General features: G+C 39.7%; 3 protein-coding genes and 1 long non-coding RNA gene across 4 annotated transcripts; 3 read left to right on the top strand and 1 right to left on the bottom strand.

Annotated features, from left to right (window-relative positions):
* The first annotated feature begins 164 nt into the window (after positions 1-164).
* On the top strand, positions 165-4229 carry LOC5519617 (nuclear inhibitor of protein phosphatase 1). The gene is made up of 7 exons (XM_001639546.3): positions 165-302; positions 382-442; positions 1175-1328; positions 1690-1910; positions 2170-2326; positions 2590-2657; positions 2741-4229. The coding sequence occupies exons 1-7, from the start codon at positions 208-210 to the stop codon at positions 3080-3082; spliced, it is 1098 nt and encodes a 365-aa protein (XP_001639596.2). The 5' UTR covers positions 165-207; the 3' UTR covers positions 3083-4229.
* LOC5519616 (glyoxalase domain-containing protein 4) lies at positions 4160-8082 on the bottom strand. The gene is made up of 7 exons (XM_001639446.3): positions 7924-8082; positions 7542-7591; positions 6887-7007; positions 6262-6403; positions 5622-5950; positions 5102-5188; positions 4160-4622 (listed from the first exon to the last, which is right to left on the bottom strand). Exons 1-7 carry the CDS (start codon positions 8011-8013, stop codon positions 4557-4559), a joined length of 885 nt encoding a protein of 294 aa, XP_001639496.1. The 5' UTR covers positions 8014-8082; the 3' UTR covers positions 4160-4556.
* A 204-nt stretch (positions 8083-8286) lies between these two features.
* Positions 8287-25161, top strand: LOC5519710 (pre-rRNA 2'-O-ribose RNA methyltransferase FTSJ3). Its single transcript, XM_048726169.1, has 24 exons — positions 8287-8444; positions 8521-8626; positions 8739-8785; positions 8887-8966; positions 9491-9590; positions 9777-9847; positions 9925-10005; positions 10075-10116; positions 10632-10736; positions 15769-15888; positions 16171-16271; positions 16480-16542; positions 16629-16668; positions 16787-16845; positions 19841-19976; positions 20218-20396; positions 20619-20694; positions 21130-21223; positions 21321-21563; positions 23160-23262; positions 23593-23770; positions 24059-24153; positions 24266-24333; positions 24952-25161. The coding sequence occupies exons 1-24, from the start codon at positions 8378-8380 to the stop codon at positions 25080-25082; spliced, it is 2385 nt and encodes a 794-aa protein (XP_048582126.1). The 5' UTR covers positions 8287-8377; the 3' UTR covers positions 25083-25161.
* Positions 12183-15767, top strand: LOC125561784. Its single transcript, XR_007307495.1, has 2 exons — positions 12183-15270; positions 15492-15767. It is a non-coding gene; the product is annotated as an uncharacterized LOC125561784 (long non-coding RNA).
* Positions 25162-25298: the final 137 nt, after the last annotated feature.

Here is a 25298-nt window from a genome sequence, read left to right as displayed (position 1 = left end):
AGTGCGCTCGCCGTCGCATTTCCCCTCAAAATCATTATTTTCTATTTCTTTATCACGATAATTACATGTATACACAAGAAGATCAGGTCCTGGATAACGTATAAAGAAAAAGGCTATAAGAAATTAAAAGGAAAAGAAAATTATTTTTACATCCGGGTATTTCAGTCCCAGTCTCTATCTTCTGCTCATTGAAGGTGAAGAAAACAAATGGCGGACACTAAGGTTGAGTCGGGAACCGAAAAAATCCCGAAATCAGGCCCTTCTCCTGCCGCTAAATCCTTGCCATACCAAGTGCCTTCATGGTTAGAGATATTTTCTTTGCGGGAAACAACTATTGAGGGTCATTTTAGATGTTTTGAGGCTGTTATTTGTTTTTTGTAGGGCCGGCAAGCCTACACAAGGCCTTCATCTAGATGTTATGAAAATGGACAAACTAGTCGAGGTATTTTTCATTATAATGTGAATCATATTTAGTTGTCTGAGAAGCCATATTAGCCTATATTTTGTGTCACATAGTAATAGTGATCTGCTGTAAATACTACTTAGAGTCGTATAGAATAGCCCAGATGCTAAGTAAAATTTTGCTGAACCTTTCAAGTTTACCATGTACAGATATATTTGTAGTGTCGCAACTTCCAGACATGTAAGAAATCAAACCACCCTGTGCAATTTTGAATACAAAATTTGTATTCAAATTGCCTATGGCAGGAAGAGAGCAGGTGCAGTCATAGGTATTTTATGGAAATAAGAATGCTACTTGAAGATTAAAATCATGTATTTGTGTTGATTGTCTATGTCATACCACCCTACATGGGCTGTTGTGGCCACCAAGAAATCAGTAATTTTATGATTGACAGCATTTTAACCAATTATAACTTACCCCAACTGAAAAATGGACAACATAACTAGCTACCAGAAAAAGCTAGCTTTACAGTAGATAGAGGCCTTAACAAATCAAGATGATGGCCTTGACTCCGCATGTAGAGAAACACATTGGGTAATCAGCGGGCTATTTCATATATGCTTTTCCCCTATAAATGAACCATGCATTGTTGGAACTTGAGGCTTGTTTTACAACTATAAGTCCATACATATAGGTTTGAAACCACCGTCACATCACATCTCACCAACAGATATAGGTGGCTTGTTTAGCTAACATCACATTATCTTATAGAAACTCATCATAGATGAGAAGCCGTGTTATTTATTTGGGAGAAACAAGGACGTCTGTGACTTCATGGTGGAACATTCCTCATGCTCGCGTGTTCATGCAGCTCTGGTGTTTCATCGGCACCTCAAAAGATGCTTCTTGGTGGACCTTGGAAGTAGTATGTAAAATCATAGTCTTCATTTTGGTGTTATTTTTTCATTAAAAACCCTCCTCTGGTAAATTGACAACATGAAGCCCTGTTTGGATACCCTAAAAAAACTTAAACTAAACAGTTCAGCCCAAACCAAAAAACTTGTTTGTACATTTCATCCTCCTACCTCCTTGTCACTAAAGTCATGAACTACCCTACTACCTTGAGCCAAACCTGAACAGCTCACCTGTCAATGTGGCTATGTCACGAGGTTTTCCATTCTGACCTCTGTCACACTATGCAAACATCCCCTTCCCATTTCAGGCAGTTTGTTTGAGTCACCTGTTTTTTAACATTCTTACACATCTTACTATTATATTTGTCACAGCTCATGGCACCTACATTGGAACAATAAGAATTGAGCGTAACAAACCCACCCAAGTTCAAGTTGACAGTGTGATACGGTTCGGTGCATCAACTCGTACATATACTCTCAGAGAGAAGCCTACTGGCTCAGGGAGCAAGGTGGAAAAGGGAGATGGTGATATTTCACAAGACAGTACTACAGGGGGACTGCTAGGATTACCAGAGTCAGATACAGAGCTTGATGTGAGTTCCAAAGTACTGGAAGTGCACTTATGTGAAATAGACTTCCCATTTCTGTAAACAGCTTTGAGTCAACAAAGCATTGTTCCCATTTCTGTTATCCAGTGGTGTTCAGTTAAGTTTTGATTAAGTTTACTTTGTAAACATAGTTGACATTTAATGGTCAATTTGTTTTGGAGGTGTTTCTTTGTGAAGTCATTTTACAATTGTCATTATGAGCTTTAGTTCTTCCTAGTCTTATCCACATTTTTTATTTTTAAAGGATCTCACAGAGTTCAACACTGCCCACAATAAGCGTCTAGCGTCAGTTGGTCTGGAAGAGTCTACAAGTAGTCTTAGTAGTTTATCTTCCCTCAAGCGCAAGAGACGAGCATCACATATTGTGGCTTTCAAGGATGTAGAAGAGATTATTAATCCAGGTACAGTAGAGAACTTCCTTCACAGGAATTCATTTATCCACAAACAAACATGAAACCTAAGATCCAAGTTTCCATATTCTATTAACATTGCTATGATTTCTTAGGCTTGGCATGAGATGTTTCATTGAATCTAGAATCATTAAGGCCTTTGATGTTTCAGTGCAATTTTAATATAATACAATATAAAGCCAACAGTACAGAAAAAAAATAAATGATTCTGTAGTGTAATGTGGAACCTGTTATTGATTTTTTTTTTTTTGCAGAGGATGTTGATCCAAGTGTGGGGAAGTTTAGGAATATGGTACATACTTCAGTTGTTGTTCCAACCAAGGTTAGTATTGGGCCCAGTTATTCACAGAAATCTGTGATAGCTTCGATAACCCTATAACTTTATTTGCTTGTTTTCTCTAACAGAAAATGCGAGGGGCTGGACCTGGTGGGGGACCTACTATGACGGAAAACATCACAAAGCGACTGCAAAATTTTCCTTACTCTCAAGGCTTATACACCAATCTACCATCAGCAACAGGGGAAGAACCTACAAGTCCAACCTCCCCTACTGCATCCCTTCCCAAACTGAACATCACATCAGCTCCCGAGGTCATTTCTCCTGACCAACAACAGATAAACATTGAACCTCAACCTTCTGTCGTGCAGCCTGTAGCTATGCCAGGCGTACCAGCAGAGGCACCTAAGAAGAAGTATGCCAAAGAGGCGTGGCCTGGCAAAAAACCTACACCGTCACTACTGATATAATAGTCTTTTTCCTTAAAGTTTAGATAGGCTCATTTATAGGCAATGTTCTTGGATGCATGTCTAGAGGGGGGTCAGAGGGGTCTGGGGAAATGAGTTCGACTCTGCTCAACCCTTTTGTTGGCAGAGAAGATGGTTAATTTTATGTGTGTATTGAGAGCGCAAATTTCTAGATGGATCTGTTCACCTATTACAAGAGCTAAGGGTGCCGATTTGAGGTTGAGCTTGATCTGTGACTTACAGTACTACTGGACCCCAGCCTGCCTTTGCCTCTGTTACTTCTTGTTTAGTTCAACATCGTGAGGTAGGAGGGTGATGCTTTAGAGTCCAAAGTGCCAGGTTAAACAGTGATGAGAATTAATTATAACCACCAATAATCTGTTAAAATTTCATATAAGCTTTCTTTCAAACACTTCAACTTTATCTCAGTACCAAATGAGTAAATTATAGGCATTATCTCTCAGGTTCAGCGGATAACATTTGTATCACCCTTTTAAAAGGCTCCCTCTGGGGTTTGTAGATAGCTTTGACTAGCTGCCCAACCTTTTGCAATATCATTGCTTAAATGTTCTTAATAATGGCACACAGCTAGATGCAGGGGTGCCCCCATGGGTTCAGTAGAACTGTCTCTAACCAAAAGGTACTTTGGGATAAACAATCATAAAAATCACCTTTTAAATGTTAGTAGGAATTATGTGTTATATGTTAGTTTGCTAGCTAGTTCATGTCTTATGGGAGTGTTCTTTAAATACCCTGAGAGGGAAGAGGGAGGGAGCGAAGATATTGGGGGATCCCAAAAACTTTAACCACCCAAAGCTCCGTAAAAAAGGGCTTTCTAAGGGGTGACAAATTTTTGTATGAGTTCTACTGAAATCCTGGGGGTTGTTAAAGGGGGGAGGGGCTGCACATTTGTTTTCTTTACACTGAAGAGTTGGGATCTGAAATTTTAAGGTGAACTAAGTCAAAATCTCTTCCTCCACCCCTCCCCCTTACTCGGGATATTTAATGAACGTAAAGTAAGATTACCCTTTTGTGGTAAATAAATGAATATACCCCCTTTTCAATAAGAACGGAATATGGTGAATTTTGGATATTTGTTTATTCAGAAATTGTTGAAGGTATTAGGTACATAAACATTGTTTTGTGGTTTTCTTGTCTTCACTATAGTAGTTTTGTCAAACAAGCAATGTGCTGTATAGTCTGCTAGCCGGCTCTCCAGTGGGTAAATATGGAAATTTCTGTTTTGGGGTGTCAGGATTCCTTTCCCCCTCCCCCCACTCTTGATTTTTTTGCGCCACGGGGATCCTGAATAACGAAACAACACAGGAGAGCTGGCTCGCAGGCTTAATCCTACCAAGCTTTCTTCTTATTTCATTGGCTGGCAATGTATGTCATGTCTGTTATGAGAATTCAAATACATACTAAAAACTTTTAATCTAGAAACATTATGTATGACGACAAGAAATATTTATCTGGGTTATTGTTTTGTTGCTCTGTTCTTTTTCTTGGCAAAATATTCATCACTTTTATCAGCTGCAATTGCCTGAAAACGGAAAGACATAAAAATTTTACACTCTAAATTGACAGCTCTCTGCCACAATACTTTAATCAAAGCAATATATTGTGAAGGAATCAAATAGCATGCAATGCATCCAATCAGGAGCGTACCCAGGATTGGCTAATGTGGGGTGCGCAGTCATACATATTATATGGAAAAAGCATAGAAATGACCCACTTTTTGGCGGCCAAGGGGAGTTGCCGCACCCCCTGTGTACACGCCTGTCAATCACTTTATATATTGAAGTGATGATGTCAATAAGCAAATTAACTTTTCAATAGGGAAGCTCCATTCAGAACAACGGTTGGGAGCCTGTATGAAACATTTTATTAATTTCATTTCTTATTGAAATTTTAAGTTTGCATTGTGCCTATAACTTTTTACATGTAAAAAATATGCACATGCAACTGATATTAGTAAACTTCACATAGTTTGAGTTTCCTAGTATTTTTATACATACAAACCTCTGAAAGCAACCTATCACCCTCCGGATCTACGTGAGATAGTTTCCTGAATGCTTCATCACCAACAAAACAGATCTCATGTCCATCCTAGATTAAAAAGAATATTTTCAGATCTTCATGGCATTTGAAGTTTAGATGGTGCAACTGAGAGCACAAACTCTGCCATACCTGAAAATGTTATTAAAACATCCTACATGCCAAACCTAACCCCAGCATCTTATTCTAAGCTTTTATTTGGAGCCAGTTATAGGAACTTCTTGTTATAAGAATACTTGGCCTTCTTTGTAAGCATACTAAGCATACGCATAATATTGCCTAGTGGGGTTACCATCCAACAGGGGCAGATCTAGCTTTTTGCCAAAGTTGGGGTTGACCCAAAAATTTTCGTCATTATTTTACCTTCGTAACGATTTTGGAATGAACAGACAGAATGAAAATAAGAAATGGCAGCCTGTGGGGGGATTAACCCCCCCCCCCTCCCCCCAGTAGATCTGCTAGTGACCAATTGTCTGGCACTTACTGGGTCAGCCAGTATGACGACATGCACCGTGGCCTTGCCAGGCGTGTCCAGGCTGATGAGGGGTGTTAAGATAGTGTGACCAGCAGCACGGGATTCACTTTCAATTCCTGGTAGGTCATCCTTGGGGCATGAGAATGCTATCCTGCCAAATGCTGTGCCGTGATCTACTTGTCCAACCTGGACTAGCTCTAGCTTGCATTGCTTGGCATCATAACCAAGAATGGCTGTGGTGTCCGTCTGACTGAAAACCTGCATGCCAAGCAGCTTGTTCCAATATTCTAGTGACTTTGACAGGTTGGAAACTCCAAGGGAGACCTTCTTTACTGGATCTAAACAAATAACTGTTACTTCCCCATAAAGTATCTTCAATATTTATTTCTTTGTTATTATGACCTTTTTTTGGAACAGAATTTCCAGTGGGCCTAGGATTTAATGGGATGTCCTGAAACTAGTCCCAGCCCCTGGTCCCATTGAGCAAAACCCTGGAAAATCTATGTCAACCCCCCACTGGCCTCCTCGTCAGCAAGATGGAACCCCACCCCTAAATAAATGTTTTCCTGTCACCACAGACTCCCCCCCCCCCCATCCATAAGTCTCCTTATTGGCAAAATGTCACCACAAACCCCTCCCCCTCACTTACCCCCACTGGCTTCCTCATCAGCTAGATGGAACTTGTACCCCCCTGGTGAGTGAACAGTGTAATGTCCATTGGTGCCTTGTTCCATGCTGTAGTTATGCTCCTTAGCTCTGGATACTACATCTTTGGAGTGCAGAGTTAATCCCTAGAGTAAAAAGCCATATTTTAATAACCCTGCCTGCAAACGTGGAGAATCTCTAGCTTTAGCAAACAGCCAGACAAAAGAATAACAACAACAGGTGAACCTCTCCCTACACCCAATAAAAAAATAAAAGAGGGGAAGAAAAAAAAATCTACAACAAGGTTACAACAATATAATAGATTTAGGCACTGCCTAAAGGGGAATAAGTATTTTATCCTCTAAATTATTAATATAGAATAGAAAGGATTTGACAGTTCCATAGGCAAAACCCCTTCCCCTTTCAGGTAATCCTACCCCGTGTCTTGGTGGCTGCAATTCTGGCTTTTTAGATCTGTTCTGATTATGCAAGAGGCAGATCCTTTGTTTTACCTTATTTTTGCCATAAAAATATCAAACTGCTATGTTTAAGTATTTGTTTAGAGTTGGCATTAACTGTGCTTCTTTGATAAAGCACCATCAAAGGCCTGCTTGCTGGCAAGGCATTACCTGAAAGTCATTGCCCACTTTGTATTCCTTGATTCCATAATTGTATGTGAGTTCAACAACAAAATGATCATCCTCTGGCCCGTATCCAATCATGGTCTTGCTCCACTTACCATCGTAAGGACTAATGAGAAATAGCATATTAAAAGACCACACAAAAGAAGGGGGTTTGCATTCCTTTAATTTCTTGTGGCAAGCATTCAATCACAAAAAATATATTACATGCTTAAAACCATATGCAGGTATGTGTGCGTTGGCCTAAAATCACAAGCACTTCCAATTTTATGGGGGGAGGGGGCAGTTGGGGCCCCATTCAAGGCCACATACAGGCCTGTGGGGGAGGTGGATAGCTAAAAATTAGGGCTATGGGATAGTCAAAGATGGGGGAATGGGATAGTCAAAGGTAAGGGGTAGGGGGCAGGCAAAGATAAGGGAGGGATGTCCTCCCTAACAAACCCTCCGCCCAAACTCCTGGCTATGGGCCTGCTAGGCCATCACTGGCTCTGCTCTTCCCTAAGTTGTACCAAATGTAAGAAAGCAGGACTATAGATAAACCGAGATTTTACAAAGGGCATGATGTACCCCCCCCCCCCCCCCCCGCCCCTCCTCGCAGCAAATAAAAGGAAAGTAAGGCAATGGGTAGGTTCTATGCACATACCCGTTGCAAGCAGCATCGCATCCTTTCTCAAACTCTTCGTGGCGGAGCACCTAATGGATAAACGTTAAGTAATACATTAGGAGAGGGTACACGATTCGTAAGTCTTATTTAATACAGGTTAGGCATGAAGGGGTGAAGGCACATTAGAAATGTACGGGATATGAGTAGCTCTCATTTCCAAGATAAAGGCCTGCTTCCCTAATGTACTTAACAGATTTAACACCAGTTAGTTTATCATCATGGAACTAGGCGTTACACACGAAAAACAGGTAAGCCTGTACAGTAAGGTTATCAAAGGCAATTATAGAGTAAGCTCGAAAATTTTGAAGCTGACCCAAACGCAACAAAATCTAGTCTTTAGACTAAACTAGATGCATCTTACCTTCATTCCTAGAATTTCACGGTAAAACTTTGCAGTCTCGGTTCGGTTGGCCACTTTAAACACAAAATGCAGAGCTCTTTTCGATGCCATGTTGCAAAGCAAGACCGCTACGATTACAATAACAACTCACCCTCCCCCTCCCTAAGAACAAAGGTTGGACGTTAACCACAGGGAAACCAAAAGATAAGCCTTTAAAAACAACACAGAATATTAACGTTTAATGTAAATATTTCTAAAAATAATCATAGGAAGCTGTTTAAAACAATCAGTTTTAATAGACTTTCTGGAAATTTTCTGCCATTTATTGTCCTAAAATTTCCAAAAATTATGATGCGTTGTCGTGTCTGATGCGCTATCTTAGTGCCCAGTCTTTCTCGTTCATATCGCACGTGTTGCAATAACAAAATCCAGAGGCTCCTCGTCTTTTCCTTGAGTTGTAAATACAGGCACAGAAATGGGGAAAAAAGCCAAGGTTGGGAAGCGAAGAAAGGATAAATTCTATCACTTGGCAAAGGAGACAGGTATAAGGAAGTTTTGGCTTAGATTTTATGTGATTCCACTCGAATCTTAGCGTTGTTTTTTTGGTTCTATTTACAGGTTATCGTGCTCGATCAGCTTTCAAATTGATCCAGTTGAACAGAAAGTTTGGCTTCCTACAGAAATCTAGATGCCTTATTGACCTTTGTGCCGCTCCTGGGGGATGGTAGGTTTAATTTGTGTTCTGCTGTAGGCTTTTATGGAATTCTTGAATGAGAAAGAAAAAAGGAATTATTCTTTACCTTTTAAACGGACCTCATGTCATTGTGTGTTTTAAGGCTACAAGTTGCATCCAAGTTTATGCCAATGTCAAGTATTATTGTTGGTAAGTTATCCTTTAAATTAAGATAACATTTTATAAGCATAGAGTAACAAATCTTGCTGTGAATGGTTTGAAAACATTTTTAATGCTGCTGTATTTTGTAGGGGTCGACTTGGTGCCAATTAAACCTATCAAGAATGTCATCACTTTCACTGAGGACATAACAACTGAAAGATGTAAACAGGTTAGTATAACAGTCCCGAACCTTCCAATCTAATGGAACCAACTTCTGCTCTAATGAAGGAAAATTGAGAATTACTTGTGAGCTAGGACAAGCTACCTTAGAGAAAATGGTCTGCTAAAAGTGTAAACATCCCCCCCCCTCACCCACACAAAATTCTGGCTATGAGCTTGCACATAATGCTGTTACCACCATCCATGGTAACACTGAATATAATGTGGACTTCAGGCGCGTTCCCAGTATTGGCCGAGGGGGCAGTCATAGGTATCATCTGGAAAAAGCATAGTATTTGAAGATTCCTTAATAAGAAATGACCCACTTTTTGGCCACCTAGGAGGGGTGCACACGAACCCCCCTGTGTACACACCTGGACTGTGGTGACACATATTCCTTTGGTTTGCCTTTTGTGTTCTTAAAAAGTCATAAACATGAATTAGTAGCTAATGTTTATAGCGACTGTGGTGAGACTTTGTGTAGCCTCACAATCAGCCTTCACATGTGCTGTCTTTTTGACAATATCTTTTCAGCTTTTGAAGAAAGAGCTGAAGACATGGAAGGCAGATTGTGTGCTTAATGATGGTGCTCCAAATGTAGGAACAGCCTGGGTCCAAGATGCATTCACTCAAGGTATTGATCATTTTAAGCAGTTATCTGTTGCAGTATATATAGTATATACCCCAGACATATTCTATGTCTTCCATTGATCAATTGCAGTTTGTACTGTACAGTGTGTATCATTTTTAATATGATCCCATAAAGTTATTTGTTTCATTCTAACATTTTGAGAACTAAATCACCTTTTTTAACTTTTAGCTGAGCTTACTCTAAGTGCTCTAAAACTCGCATGTGAAAATCTCAAAGAAGGGGGCTGGTTTATCACAAAGGTGAGAGCAAACCCAGCATTTATGTGTCATCATTTTATTTGTTTAGCTGTCACTCAGTCACTCTCATTACTAAACAGGTGTTCAGATCCAAAGATTATCAGCCACTTCTGTGGGTTTTCCAGCAGCTCTTCAAAAGTGTCCACTCCACCAAGCCACAGGTTTGTGGGCCATGTTTTAGGGATTCCATTGACTGTACCCTCCAACTAATTCTGAGGCTTTTTAAATAGGCATCAAGAAATGAGTCAGCTGAGATTTTTGTGGTTTGTCAGGTAAGAAATGGAAGAGAAATAAATTATTCTAACTCTCTAGTGTTGTCCTTGCCAATGACTGTGACGGATAAGTTGTACAGTATCAGTCTTTGTTAGACGATAATGCAATTGGATGTGGCAAACAGGGACATAGCCAAGGGGAGGTCCAAGGGGTGCTAGTCCACCCTTATTTCCAGCCAACATGTATAGTTGACAGGGGGAGCAAGGAAGAACCCTCTTTTAAAGAATCCTTATATCCCTACACTCCCCTGCCACTCACTGCTGACATGTACTGTATATAACCACTATCATGGACTATATACATGGCCTGACATAACTTCTCCCTGACATTAACAGTAGCGTGATAGCCTCTATAGCCCAAGAAATTCTTATTTTTATTTTTTATACTGGATGTGTTGCTGGATAGGGTAGGTTTTTTTTACCTTCTCTATCCTAGACATGGTGTATCGTTAAAGCTTGAACCCGGTATATATTTAACAAGCCTCAGCTTTGATACTCTACCTATGTCTATCAAGGGCTATATAGCTCCAAGTAAAATCGACCCAAAGATGCTGGACCCCAAGTTTGTGTTCCAAGAGGTGCAGCAGCTTGATCTGAAGAAGCCAACTCTATTGAATGAGGTATGGATGATAATGTTATTAGCCATTTTGATCTCTCTTTGTCAGGGTTGGACTTTAGATCAAGAACACTTAAAAACTATTGAAAAACTTGATTGATTCTAGAGACTCTTCTCTAAGCCACACTTGCTCTAGTCTGGCCTTACACAACACAACAAGTGCGACAACACAAAAAATGCAACAAAATGTGCAAAAAATAAAGTGTGCAACAGTGCAACAATGCAACACAATTGATGCAACAGCAATACAACATAGGAAGTGTATAGAACACTTTCCCATTTAAAAATGTACTTTCCCATTTAAATGTGTACTTTTGCGAGAGCGTTGTTTTCACGTCCTCAAACAGCGGGTCAACCAATCAGAGACCGTCACTTCAATAGCCTTAATTCAACGCGTCTGGAAAACGCCAGTCAGCCAATGAAATGATCTTGAAATTTGAGCCTTCGTGATTCCGCGTTCTTCCACGCGACCTGACCAATCACACAGAATCATTCTTATCCCGCAAAAAGGGCAATACAAATAGCCTTCTGTCAACAGATGCAGATTGCCGGTGATAACGATAATTAACGCGGACTAGGGGTCAGAAGAGATCAAATGGAGAAGATGACTTTAGAAAATAAAAGGAGTAGCCTTCAAAACTACGTATAGTACCCGAACTTTAACAAGTCATTAAACAAGCTATTTCTAAAACCAACACCAAGGACACTCGAATTGGCTTACCCTAGTAATGACCTTTTTCTTCTTTGCACAGCTCTCCCAGAATCTCTTTTCGCTAAACCAAATATGTCATGTCTTTCTGTGAACAATTCACCAAGTGGGTATTTTTAGTGTTCCCAGGTCGGACTAATCATACTTGATCTCAATGAACCAAAGACTTGTGATGGCGCGAAACGAAATTGGCGCCCTTTTAGTCCCGTTGGCTCGAACACGGCTGTATCCAGCCCAAATTTGTCTGCCATCCAAATCAAATATTGTTCTTTTTGCCATCGGTTTCATCCAAGAATGACCCATTCGTATTGTTCTCATTATAAAAAGATGCAGGAGAGAAATCTTCTAGCTCACGCTGCACATGATGCCGTGTAACACGAGATCTCAGGGTATGGAATGAATTGATAAACAATTTACTGTTTCAACAGATTCGGATTATACAGCAAATCAAAGTGCGTTTTCGAACGCAGAACGTGCAATCTGTAATATAGGTGAACTCGAAAAATACCACCGTGTTTCGAAGCAATCACATACGAAAAACCTTTAATAAAGCAAACCTCTAACTACTGAAACATCTCACCGAAACGTGAAAGAGGAAGATAGTATACAACATCATCATTTATTACAAGGAGAACGAATAAAAGCCAATCACATTCCCAATCAGTGCGTTTGCAGACGCAACGAGTGTCTAGGATCGATTTACAAAGATACATAGGCATGGAAAGCCGGTAAAAATTTTAGTGTACTATGTATCTAAAGTGACTAGCCTTTAAACAATATATCGGCGTTTTCTTACTTTGTAAGTCAAGCAAGCAAAATGTTTTCTTCATTTCACAGAGATTGGACATAGCCATGCGTTATATTTTCTTCTCAATAGACACTCAAGAGTAGGCTTTGAAAACAAACCGGAAACTGTGCGTTTTAAAGACGCAGGCTAGTCAATAGTGTGAAAGAATCTAATTTTCGGTACGAGAAACACATTATGGCGTTTGTAATTGGTTGTTAGAAGACGAGGTTGATAAAACTTTCTTATTCAAACATCAAAAGCAAGCTGTTATAAGTTGATTTACGTCTAGTTATGTGCTTTGGGAAAGCACCCGACTCCGGGACAGATGGAGCACCAAAGGTTGAGCTCTCTGTTGGTGGTCATATGATATGATTAACAAACTGCTATCTTGTAAGCTAGGAGATAAGGCCCGAGCTAGGGAGCTTTGCTCTTGGCACACAAGCATTCCAAGCACCAGTCGAGCAAAAGAGCGCATCAATATAATTCTAGAGAAAAATCAAAAGATTTGAACAGATAATCTGTTTAAAAGAATTTAGCCTATTATCATCCTACAGTATCGTAGATTCATGCATAGGGACAGTCGGATATTACAGCTTGGTGTTACATTTTTTCAACTTGACAAAGTTAGCACGTGGGAGCCCCAGCACATATACCCGCGGCTATTTACTCAAGTTGTGGTTGCTTCGAAACATGATGGTATTTTTCGAGTCCACCTATATTACAGATTGTACGTTTCTGCGTTCGAAAACGCACTTGCTACGTTTTGATTTGCTGTATAATCAGAATCTGTCAATATTTAATTGCAACAACAGCAAATTGTTTATCAATTCATTCCATACCCTGAGATCTTGTGTTACACGGCATCATGTGCAGCGTGAGCTAGAAGATCTTTTTATAATGAGAACAATACGAATGGGTCATTCTTGGAGGGAACCAATTGCAAAAAGAACGTGAAATCTGTGATATACGTAAGGGGTAACGATGGGTACCTTAAAATTTCGAAAATCTCGCAAAAATTTCGCAAAGTCTCGGAATCTCGGCGTTTTTACGAAAGTCTCGAAGTCTCGTTTTTCCCCACGACATTTTAGGATCTTGGAGCCTCTTTTTGTACCACGTTCTCGGAGTCTCTGTTAAACGCGATCTGTTTTATGTTGTTACTGCTAAGGGTTTCCCTCTTTTTCGAGTCTCGAGTCTTAAGCCTTTCCGCTCTAGCTATTCTTTTTCAACTAATGTTTATGACATACCTCGAGCAAGTTATCTGATGTCCGAACACAAGCTAGTAAAAGCTCGGACACGGATTCCGAAATTTGACTTAAAGTCTCGGGCTCGGATAGTAATCTGGCGGTGTTTAACGTTTGCGAGGATATAATATTTCCACTGGCTTTCCATGCCTATATCTGTCTCTTGATCTCGTGCTTGCATGAATATCTAGACCGTTGCATTTTCGAACGCACTAATAGACATGCGATTGGTTTTATCCTAAGGGATAAATTACTTGACATTGTTATTTATACCCTGCTTATACTCAAGCTCACCAAACTATAGACAAAAATGCTCAATGAAATAAATTGTAGTCCACTACTTTGAATGTAAACCCAGGAAAGTGACATGAATGTAGGAAATATTATGAACTTATACCCAAAATTAAGCAAACCAAAAGCACATAACTAGCTTTAAAGACGTAAATCAACTATAAATCAACTAATAACAGCTTGCTTTGATGTTTGAACAAGAAAAATTATATCATGTTCTTACAAGCAATTACAAGCGCCATGTGTTTCTTGTACCGAAAATTAGATTCTTCTACACTATTGACTAGCCTGCGTCTTTAAAACGCACACTTTCCGGTTTGTTCGGGCCTTATCTCCTAGCTTACAAGATGGCAGTTTTTTAATCATATCATATGACCACCAACAGAGAGCTCAACCTTTGGTGCTCCATCTGTCCCGGAGTCGGGTGCTTTCCTAAAGCACATAACTAGACGTAAATCAACTTATAACAGCTTGCTTTTGATGTTTGAATAAGAAAGTTGTATCAACCTCATCTTCTAACAACCAATTACAAACGTCATAATGTGTTTCTCGTACCGAAAATTAGATTCTTTCACACTATTGACTAGCCTGCGTCTTTAAAACGCACAGTTTCCGGTTTGTTTTCAAAGCCTACTCTTGAGTGTCTATCGAGAAGTATAACGCATGGCTATGTCCGATCTCTGTGAAATGAACAAAACATTTTGCGTGCTTGACTTACAAAGTAAGAAAACGCCGATATATTGTTTAAAGGCTAGTCACTTTAGATACATAGTACACTAAAATTTTTACCGGCTTTCCATGCCTATGTAGCTTTGTAAATCGATCCTAGACACTCGTTGCGTCTGCAAACGCACTGATTGGGAATGTGATTGGCTTTTATTCGTTCTCCTTGCAATAAATGATGATGTTGTATACTATCTTCCTCTTTCACGTTTCAGTGAGATGTTTCAGTAGTTAGAGGTTTGCTTTATTAAAGGGGTTTTCCGTATGTGATTGCTTCGAAACACGATGGTATTTTTCGAGTTCACCTATATTACAGATTGCACATTCTGTGTTCGAAAACGCACTTTGATTTGCTGTATAATCCGAATCTGTTGAAACAGTAAATTGTTTATCAATTCATTCCATACCCTGAGATCTCGTGTTACACGGCATCATGTGCAGCGTGAGCTAGAAGATTTCTCTCCTGCATCTTTTTATAATGAGAACAATACGAATGGGTCATTCTTGGATGAAACCGACGGCAAAAAGAACAATATTTGATTTGGATGCAGACAAATTTGGGCTGGATACAGCCGTGATCGAGCCAAGCCACGGGACTAAAAGGGCGCCAATTTCGTTTCGCGCCATCACAAGTCTTTGGTTCATTGAGATCAAGTATGATTAGTCCGACCTGGGAACACTAAAAATATCCACTTGGTGAATTGTTCACAGAAAGACATGACATATTTGGTATAGCGAAAAGAGATTCTGGGAGAGCTGTGCAAAGAAGAAAAAGGTCATTACTAGGGTAAGCCAATTCGAGTGTCCTTGGTGTTGGTTTTAGAAATAGCTTGTTTAATGACTTGTTAAAGTTCGGGTACTATACGTAGTTTTGAAGGCTACTCCTTTTATTTTCTAAAGTCATCTTCTCCATTTGATCTCTTCTGACCCCTAGTCCGCGTTAATTATCGTTATCACCGGCAATCTGCATCTGTTGACAGAAGGCTATTTGTATTGACCTTTTTGCAGGATAAGAATGATTCAGTGTGATTGGTCAGGTCGCGTGGAAGAACGCGGAATCACGAAGGCTCAAATTTCAAGATCATTTCATTGGCTGACTGGCGTTTTCCAGACGCGTTGAATTAAGGCTATTGAAGTGACGGTCTCTGATTGGTTGACCCGCGGTTTGAGGACGTGAAAACAACGCTCTCGCAAAAGTACACATTTAAATGGGAAAGTACATTTTTAAATGGGAAAGTGTTATAGGAATGATTTAAACTATTCTCTAAATGTCCATTTTTTGTAGAAGAAAAAAAAACGTGCCGAGGGTTACAAAGAGTGTGACTACACCCTGCACACGAAAACCCCAGCCTCTGAGTTTATCCAGAGTGAGTCGCCACTGGAACTGCTAACAGAGACTAATGAGGTGAAGAGAAAGTAACTATAGATGTTCCAATATTGATATGGTCATCGTTTCAGGAGCTTTCAATAGAAGTCTGTCATAGACCAAAGAATGCAAATTAACTTACAGAGTATCATGTGCAAGTGAATTGTGTCAATTAAAAGTCATAGACAAGAATAATAATTTATCAGTAAAACTCTAAAATCAAATTAAAAGAAGAAACATAAGAATTGAGGAAAGAATTTACTGGTGATTATACTGCATTTTAATATTGCTTTATATATATATACTCTTTTTTCTGTGCAGATTGTGTTTGATGATGACAAAATTTTGAATCATACACTGACAACAGAAGACATCAAAGAATGCTGTCGAGACATCAAGGTCCTAGGAAAACCAGATGTCAGGTAGATAAACGTTTCTGAAGGAGCAAAAAAATTCAATTCCTTTGTAATGACTGCTATGGGAGCAGGCACTTATCCAAGTACATTTTAAGTTATAAGATTAAAAGTTGTATTTTAACATATCATTGGTTCAGTAGTGTGCACAATGTGACTCTGTTTAAAGAGATTAAAATCAATGATATATCAAGTATTATAAACTTTTTCATTTCAGGAATCTGCTTGCATGGCAAAGAAGTTTGGGGAAAGAATTTTACCCAAAAGAAAACAGCAAAAGGTTAGGAACCTAGTAATAACTTACAGTGTGATTGTTTTTATCTTCTACTGTATGTTGTTCACTAAAACTTCTGAAATGTTTTGCAGCTCTGGAGACAAGAAGCAGGAAGAGCCAGAGGATGAAGAGGTTTGGCTCAGTAAACTACTATGATTTGTTTTTTATTAATTGTTTTTTCAAACTGGGATTGAGATATAGCAATGATGTACAATGCTTTTGACATGTTTCCTACTATATTTACATCTAGGAGGCAATTCAGAACTCTATCCTCAAGTTGAAAGAAGAGGAGTCTGCAGAAGTCAAAAGGTAATTCCCAATTGGTAATTCCCTTGGTTGACTGAGCTGTAAATGTGCAATTCTCTGTGGCATACTCTAGGCCAATGGCTGCATCTCGCACCTACTCCACCATTTGGTTGCTGTTCTTTTACATATCATTCAGTATTTAAAGAAAATATTGTGGATCTTCCAAAAAATCCACTCCTCTACCCAAATCCAGGCTATGGGCCTATGCCATGAAATATCAACTATACATGACAGCTATATCCAAGACGTTGGGGCCTAAAGTGGTGTGGTAGTGAGGTGGGTGTGATCATATGGTATGGTGATGGTGAAGGATGGCTAGTAAGGTAATGTAGAGTGGAGATGCTAGTAATGTAATTACGGTGAAAAGGTGGATAGGCTAGGTGAGTTGGTGAAAAAGAAAAAAAAATAATAATAATGATAATGATAATGATAACGATAATATTAATGATAATGATAATGATAATGATAATAATAATAATAATATGGTGTGGTATGGAGATGGCTAATGGCTGTGTTGGTGGGGAATAAAGTGGTATGGTGTATAGGTGAGAGTGGTGGTGAGGGAGATGTGGTGTAGATGAGGCTTATAATTTAGCGTGATGGGTCTGTGTGTGTTAAAATGGTAGTGGTGCGGAGGTCGATTTAAAATTTGAGGTTATGGTGTAAATGTGGGTGATAATATATTGTTATGAGAGAGTGAGTGTGGTATTGTAGTATATAGGAAGGCCGCGATAGAAGATGAAGATGGTGATAGGTTGAGATAAGGAGGTGGAAAGGTGGTTGTGTAGCGAATGGTAAAACTTAATTTATGTTTGTGAAGTTGCAGTGTGAAAGAAGGGAAAAGGGTGATAGGGCTATCAGGTTATGTTCGGGTGGTTAAGATTATGGATTATGAGACAACAAGTTTAGGGTAATTATAAGAGATGGGGTTGGTAATAAAACGACATGAGAGTTATGAATAAAGGGTTTTTTGTTGAGTGGAGAAGGTAGTTAGTGAATATGGTATTATGTGGAGATTGAAACAGTTGTAATTGGTAACTTGTGGGGAGTGTTGTGTAGCGAATGTGAAGAGGTGATAGCGGCATAAGTGGACTCTGATGAAGGGAGATAATGCGAGTGTGAACAAAATAATGAGTAGGGATATTGTGACAAGACTGTGTAGTGTGTTTGAGAAAGTGTGTTGTGTGTAGGGTAGGAAAGTAATATGTAGGATAAGAGAAAGAAAAGTGTTTAGATTGTAGAGAGGAAATAGTGAGCGGTAATGGAGAGGGTGAGGTATGTGTGCAGGTATGTATCTAATGAAGTGTGTAAAATATGATTGACAGGTGAAATTTAATAATAATAGAGATTGAATGAGTGTTGCGAAAACGCAGAGAAAAAATATGAAATACTGTAGCGGTGAAAGGAAGCATTGCGGACAATGGAGAATGATGCTAGTAAAAGGGCGAGAAGAAGATGAAGTAGGGGCGCGGGAGGCGACAAAGGGAGCGCGGTGAGAGTGGAGATGACACTAAAACATTAACTAGACAGGGAGGATAGTTTACCCTAGATGAAGCGATAATCGTTGGTAAGAGATAATTGGAAAAGGCAAAGGCATGAAGAAAACAACCGGCATGTATATGTAAAATAAACATAACCAAATAAATAAAACCGATTAGACAAAAGTGTGTAGGTCATTTCAAAGAGCTCTGCGAAATGTAGAACTAGAAGGCATATAACACCAACCAAGACTTCTCATCAGTGGGCAAGGTCTATTGGTTGGTCATATATGAACCTGGAGCATGAAGCAGGGAGACTTAGGTGAAAGCTAGGGGAAAAGCGGCGATGATGGTGGGAGTAAAAGGGGAAAAAACTAGGGAGACGATTCGTATATGAAGCATGTTTCGAATGATAAGGCCCTCATCACCCGCCCCTACACCTGGCGGGCTGATAAAAGGAGATACACAAACACAAAGAAATAAAACAATGTGAGAGATTTCATAAGAGCTCTTAGGAATAAATGTGCCACCACACTAATTCTAGCCATGATTTATTGTTACGGAGCAAGATCGATGGCTAGTCAGACGCGGTTAGGGAGGTATCGAGCCGCGCTTTTGCCATGCCAAACCTAATTGTTTAGTATTGAAGTATATTGGCACATGAGAAGCTCGACATCTAAATTAATTATGTGCGGCACTGCAAAAGTTCGACACTGTTTCAAACATCGTGACCTTGTTGTGCCGCATTTATTTTGATTTTCGCAATGCAACAGTAACTTTTTTACCCCTTGGAACGATGCAATCGGTACGGCATCTGAATCAACATTGTGTCCACCTAAATTAAACTTTAAGCAACGGCAACAGCAACGTGGATGACAATGGCAGAAAACAGTCTGATTAAGTATTCAAAAGCAGCACATGGAAAGGCATTCTGTCTGATACATTTTAGCCGTTTTCCATAAAGCCACGACATGAAATCTTTAAGTTTCAAGTCATTTGAGGACACAGACGTTTGCACTGTAAATTCTACTCCACTGCGTTCGACCTTGCTATCGCCAAGTGTTTAAGCGAATTTAACAAGTACCTCAGCGACTGAATGGAGAACGTGATCCCCAATAGAATAGCGTAATTTTCAGCACACTTTCCCGTCCTTGCTAGACCATAAAACTTTTCACAGCAGAATCTTTGAATTTTTCAATTGTTTTCTGCCATCACCGTTCACATTGCCGTTGCTTAAATTCCCTATTCTGTGTCACACCTGCCTAGACATAGTCTTCTTTTGTCAGTCGATACCTAAAGCATGCAATAAATCTTAGAGCAGGCTGTGAACAAGAGATTACTTTCATTTATTCATATTCAACAGAGATTACAAACATGTGTCACATGATATACCACCAAAAGATTTGTTGTGTATCACCATAAATACAGTACCATGGTATTTATACAGAAGATGGGTTGCTATTATACCTCATTATAATACAGCTTTATAATATAACTTTTACAACTTTTTGTTTTTGTAGGCAAAAAAGGAAGGTGCAACAGCAGAGGCAGAAACTGCGTGAGAAGATGCAGCTAAAAATGATTCTCCCTGAAGATGTCAAGGAAATTCAGGAAGATGCGGAGATGTTCTCTCTTGCTAACATAAGAAGCAAAAAGGTATGTCTATGTTATTCAAGAAATCAAAGAACTATTGTTTATATGGGAAACTTATGAAATGAGAGGTCTGATGTGCAGTATGCTTTCAACTGTCTTTCTAATTTTTGCTGGTGCCATATTCATATAGTAGCAAGTCTCTAACAACTTGCTCAATAAAACAGACAGTTACCCACAACTCTAAACACTTTTCAAATCTCTGAAAAAAGGCTGCAATTTGCACTCAGTTGAATTCTGTTTTCAGCACTTGGAGGCAATTGATGATCTGGGTGCCAATCTTATGGATGATGGCGCAGTGATTAGAGAAGATGATGATGGTGCACTTGTCCTTGAAGAAGGTTCAGATGTTGAAAATGATGATAATGAGATGGAATCATCAGATGGGGAAGATAACCAAGAGAGTGTGGACACACAAAAAGAAAAGTATGTAGCAGAAAGCAGTAATTTTTTTGTGTCTCTAATGATTTGCTCTTTATTTGTACCATGCAGTGGTGAAGATTTCAGGTTTGGGTTGTCTCTCAAATGATTTGCTTTTAATTTGTACAGTATTGTTCGAAAAAAATTGCATTTTATTGGGTTGTCTCTCTAAAGATTTTCTGTTAATTGAGTGTCTCTAATGATTTCGTCTTTATTTCTACCCTATAGTGTTGAGAACCCACTTCTTGTTACTCTTGAAGAGAAGGAATCCGCGAGTGCGAAAACAAGTAAATGGTTCGAAAAGGTATATAAAACCAAGAGATGAATATATCTTCTCTGGTGGACTTTTTGAGGCATTGTACTGTAAAAGCATTGTTGGCAAATTATTGGGCCAGGAGTTGCGAATGTGTAAATACATAGCTCAACAATTAAACAATGTTTACTCAGTGTAAATTGAAGTTGACACATATTCAAGTCTTGCACGTGCATCACGTGTGACGACTAAACATGCATTTTGCAACTTGTCCCGACACTTACTGAAAATGTAACACGCAGTCTACACAGCACAAAAGCAGTTGGCCCAACAATGTTGCATGTCATCTTCAACAATGTTGCCCCAGTTGGTTTTAGGCTAACATTTTTACCAAATAATAATTTTATGTCCCTTTTCAAGCAATGTTCACCATGTTTATACAAGTATGTGATGTTTTTCAAATGTAGTTTAATTATTATATTTTAGGACATATTTCAAGGGCTAGAAGATGATGTTGATGAAGATGTTGAAATCAGCCAAATGCTACAAGACTACAAGAAAAAGGGTGGAAAGTTGATAGGTGGGTACACACCAGAGTAACATATGATGTATGTAACATCTGTGGCATTTGTACTTTTGGCTTACTGAAACTTACTTTCATATTTCACATATGCCAGGGGAAGACGAAAATGAAGAAGAAAAAGCTGGTGTCTCAGAGAAACCAATGCCTGAATCTGCAAAGACAACCAAACCTACTAGAACAAAGAAACAAACTGACAATGAAGATGATGATGATGAGAGTAGTGACGATAGCAGTGGTTCTGATTCTGATGAAGAATACGACATGAAAGCCATGGATGGGAAACAGAAAAAAACTAAGGGGGACCAGGGATTTGAGGTCGTGCCACAGGAATCAGCAAGTAAGACACTCACTAGCCTGCACATCTTGTTACTAGCCTGCATATCTTGTTACTAGCCTGCACATCTTGTTACTGGACTGCACATCTTGTTACTAGCCTGCGCATCTTGTTACTGGCCTGCACATCTTGTTACTGGCCTGCACATCTTGTTACTGGCCTGCACATCTTGTTACTGGCCTGCACATCTTGTTACTGGCCTGCACATCTTGTTACTGGCCTGCACATCTTGTTACTGGCCTGCACATCTTGTTACTGGCCTGCACATCTTGTTACTGGCCTGCACATCTTGTTACTAGACTGCACATCTTGTTACTAGACTGCACATCTTGTTACTAGCCTGCACATCTTGTTACTAGCCTGCGCATCTTGTTACTGGCCTGCACATCTTGTTACTGGCCTGCACATCTTGTTACTGGCCTGCACATCTTGTTACTGGCCTGCACATCTTGTTACTGGCCTGCACATCTTGTTACTGGCCTGCACATCTTGTTACTGGCCTGCACATCTTGTTACTGGCCTGCACATCTTGTTACTGGCCTGCACATCTTGTCACTAGCCTGCACATCTTGTCACTAGCCTGCACATCTTGTTACTGGACTGCACATCTTGTTACTGGACTGCACATCTTGTTACTGGCCTGCACATCTTGTTACTGGCCTGCACATCTTGTCACTGGCCTGCACATCTTGTCACTGGCCTGCACATCTTGTCACTGGCCTGCACATCTTGTCACTGGCCTGCACATCTTGTTACTGGCCTGCACATCTTGTCATTAGCCTGCACATCTTGTCACTAGCCTGCACATCTTGTCACTAGCCTGCACATCTTGTCACTAGCCTGCACATCTTGTCACTAGCCTGCACATCTTGTCACTAGCCTGCACATCTTGTCACTGGCCTGCACATCTTGTCACTGGCCTGCACATCTTGTCACTGGCCTGCACATCTTGTTACTAGCCTGCACATCTTGTTACTAGCCTGCACATCTTGTTACTGGCCTGCACATCTTGTTACTGGCCTGCACATCTTGTTACTGGCCTGCACATCTTGTTACTGGCCTGCACATCTTGTTACTGGCCTGCACATCTTGTTACTAGCCTGCACATCTTGTTACTAGCCTGCACATCTTGTTACTGGCCTGCACATCTTGTTACTAGCCTAACATCTTGTTACTGGCCTGCACATCTTATTACTGGCCTGCACATCTTGTTACTAGCCTGCACATCTTGTTACTGGCCTGCACATCTTGTTACTAGCCTGCACATCTTGTTACTAGCCTGCACATCTTTTTTACTATGTGGTGCCTTTTCCTCTCTATATGGTTCCTTTCATGCTTTACCTTTTACTGTAAAAACATGGCAAATCTTTTGTCTTTCTCACACTTTATTTCTGTTCAAAGTGTTGGCTTCCTCTAGAAAGAGGAAAAGAGATATTATAGATAATGTTTTCTATTTGAAATCATTGTCCCCTGCTTCCACTTATAAAACACAGACCCTTTTAAGTCTAACCAAGTAAACAAGTTAACCTATTTTCCCTGAAGATTTGTGGCCTGACTTGTTTCCTGGTTGTTGACATGTTTCACTAACTAAACTCATAGGCTCATATGCAAAGAAGTTGACTCCAGAGGGAATGGCCATTGGAGCTCAAATGGCTTCCTCTAGAAAGAGGAAAAGAGATATTATAGATGATTCTTATAATAGGTAAGGTACCTAAGAGTTTTTTTATTCTGGCCATGCCCATGTGCAATAAGCTTATTTATGTGTACTGTATCATGAATCATGAAAATAACATTTCTTGGCTAGAATTATCATAGGTGACTTTTTGTAATGGATTGTGTGATGGATTTTGTTGGAGTTAGGACCTTGGGACCCCCACCCACAAGGGGGCTGGACATGATCACCAAATTATCTATTGATAATTATTATTATTATTAATTTTATTAACTTGCCTATGTGATAGTGATTATATATGTATCATCAACACATGGCTAAAGATGTGACATTATCTCTAAAGCATATGTATGTCCCCAGGTACTCATTCAACGACCCCAGCCTGCCCTCGTGGTTTGTTGAGGATGAGGCACGCTGCTGTAAGCGCCAGCTGCCCATCACTAAAGCAGAAGTAGAGGAATACAGGGCCAGACTGAAGGACATCAACGCCAGGCCCATCAAGAAAATCGCAGAGGCTAAGGGTCGAAAGAAGAGGAAGGTATATATTAGTTGATATGTTCACAGATGCAGGAACCTATGGAATATAAAATTCCAGACTTCACCCCTCTCACACTCAAAGCTCAAAAAGAGATAAGAGGATCAAGGAAATTCAGACTTGCTTCCTAGAGTCCAATGTGTATAAGAAATTGCTTCAAGCTAAATTGATTGCACTAGCCTTGACTTTAAATAAGAAAAAAAAAACATCGCATTTTGATCTCCTTTGAGATCTGGGCAGATGCTTGGTATTGCTTTTCTCATTTGCTTTGTCACCTATTCCATATGGCAGGAACTTAAGCGTGTCGAGAGAGCTCGCAAGAAAGCAGAGGCAGTCTGTGATGCCCCAGATGTCACAGCACAGGAGAAAATGAAGCAAATCCAAAAGTAAGTATAAAAGCAACCATAAATTTGCTACTAAGTGGAGCATCTTTGCAAGTTTTCTTGTTGTCTACATGTAAAATTCTGCGTGAGATGATACCTTGTTTCTTTTTTGCAGCTTATACAAAAAGGCTTCCATAAACAAGAAGAAGGAGATTAAATATGTTGTGACAAAGAAACACCAGAGTAAGTTAGAACAAAAGGGGATAGTGACCTACAGTAGCAGTGGACTTGTATAACATCTAAGGGGAGGGGTGGATGGTAGTGCAGGAGTAATCTAACAATGGACTTGTATAACATCTAAGGGGAGGGGTGGATGGTAGTGCAGGAGTGATCTAACAATGGACTTGTATAATAGAAGCAATGGACTTGTATAACATCTAAGGGGAGGGGTGGATGGTAGTGCAGGAGTGATCTAACAATGGACTTGTATAACATCTAAGGGGAGGGTTGGATGGTAGTGCAGGAGCGATCTAACAATGGACTTGTATAATAAAAGCAATGGACTTGTATAACATCTAAGGGGAGGGTTGGATGGTAGTGCAGGAGCGATCTAACAATGGACTTGTATAATAGAAGCAATGGACTTGTATAACATCTAAGGGGAGGGTTGGATGGTAGTGCAGGAGTGATCTAACAATGGACTTGTATCAAATCCAGTGGAGGTAGTGCATTAGCAATGGGGCTTGTATCACAACTTTTGATACCTTCTTTTTTATGAATGTTTTGCAGAAGTAGCAATTTCTTATAAAATATTAATTTCGTAACACATAAGGCTCTATCATGGTCTTCTTCTTTTCCCAGGCGCAAAAAGGATGAAAAGGCCGGCAGGAGTTAAGGGACCATTCAAGGTGGTCGACCCAAGAATGAAGAAAGACATGCGTGCAATGAAGAACAAAGAAAAGACAAAGGGGCGAAAGGGCAAAAAAAGATAGCATTACACTTTGTCTAGACTTGTACATAGATATTTTAGCTAATAATGATGGTACTCAACCAATAAATTGCAAAACACAACTATGAGTTAAAACCTTAATCTAATAATTTTATAAATACTGATGCACATAGAAGGGGGAGGGGTTTGCACAATACATGTTTACTTGGCAGGAGTACCATATTGAAAAAAAAAAAAAAAACCAGGAGAAACATATTGA

Source organism: Nematostella vectensis, chromosome 4 (genome assembly GCF_932526225.1).
Source record: "Nematostella vectensis chromosome 4, jaNemVect1.1, whole genome shotgun sequence".
Taxonomy (NCBI): domain Eukaryota; kingdom Metazoa; phylum Cnidaria; class Anthozoa; order Actiniaria; family Edwardsiidae; genus Nematostella; species Nematostella vectensis.
This window is presented reverse-complemented; position numbering and strand designations above follow the sequence as displayed.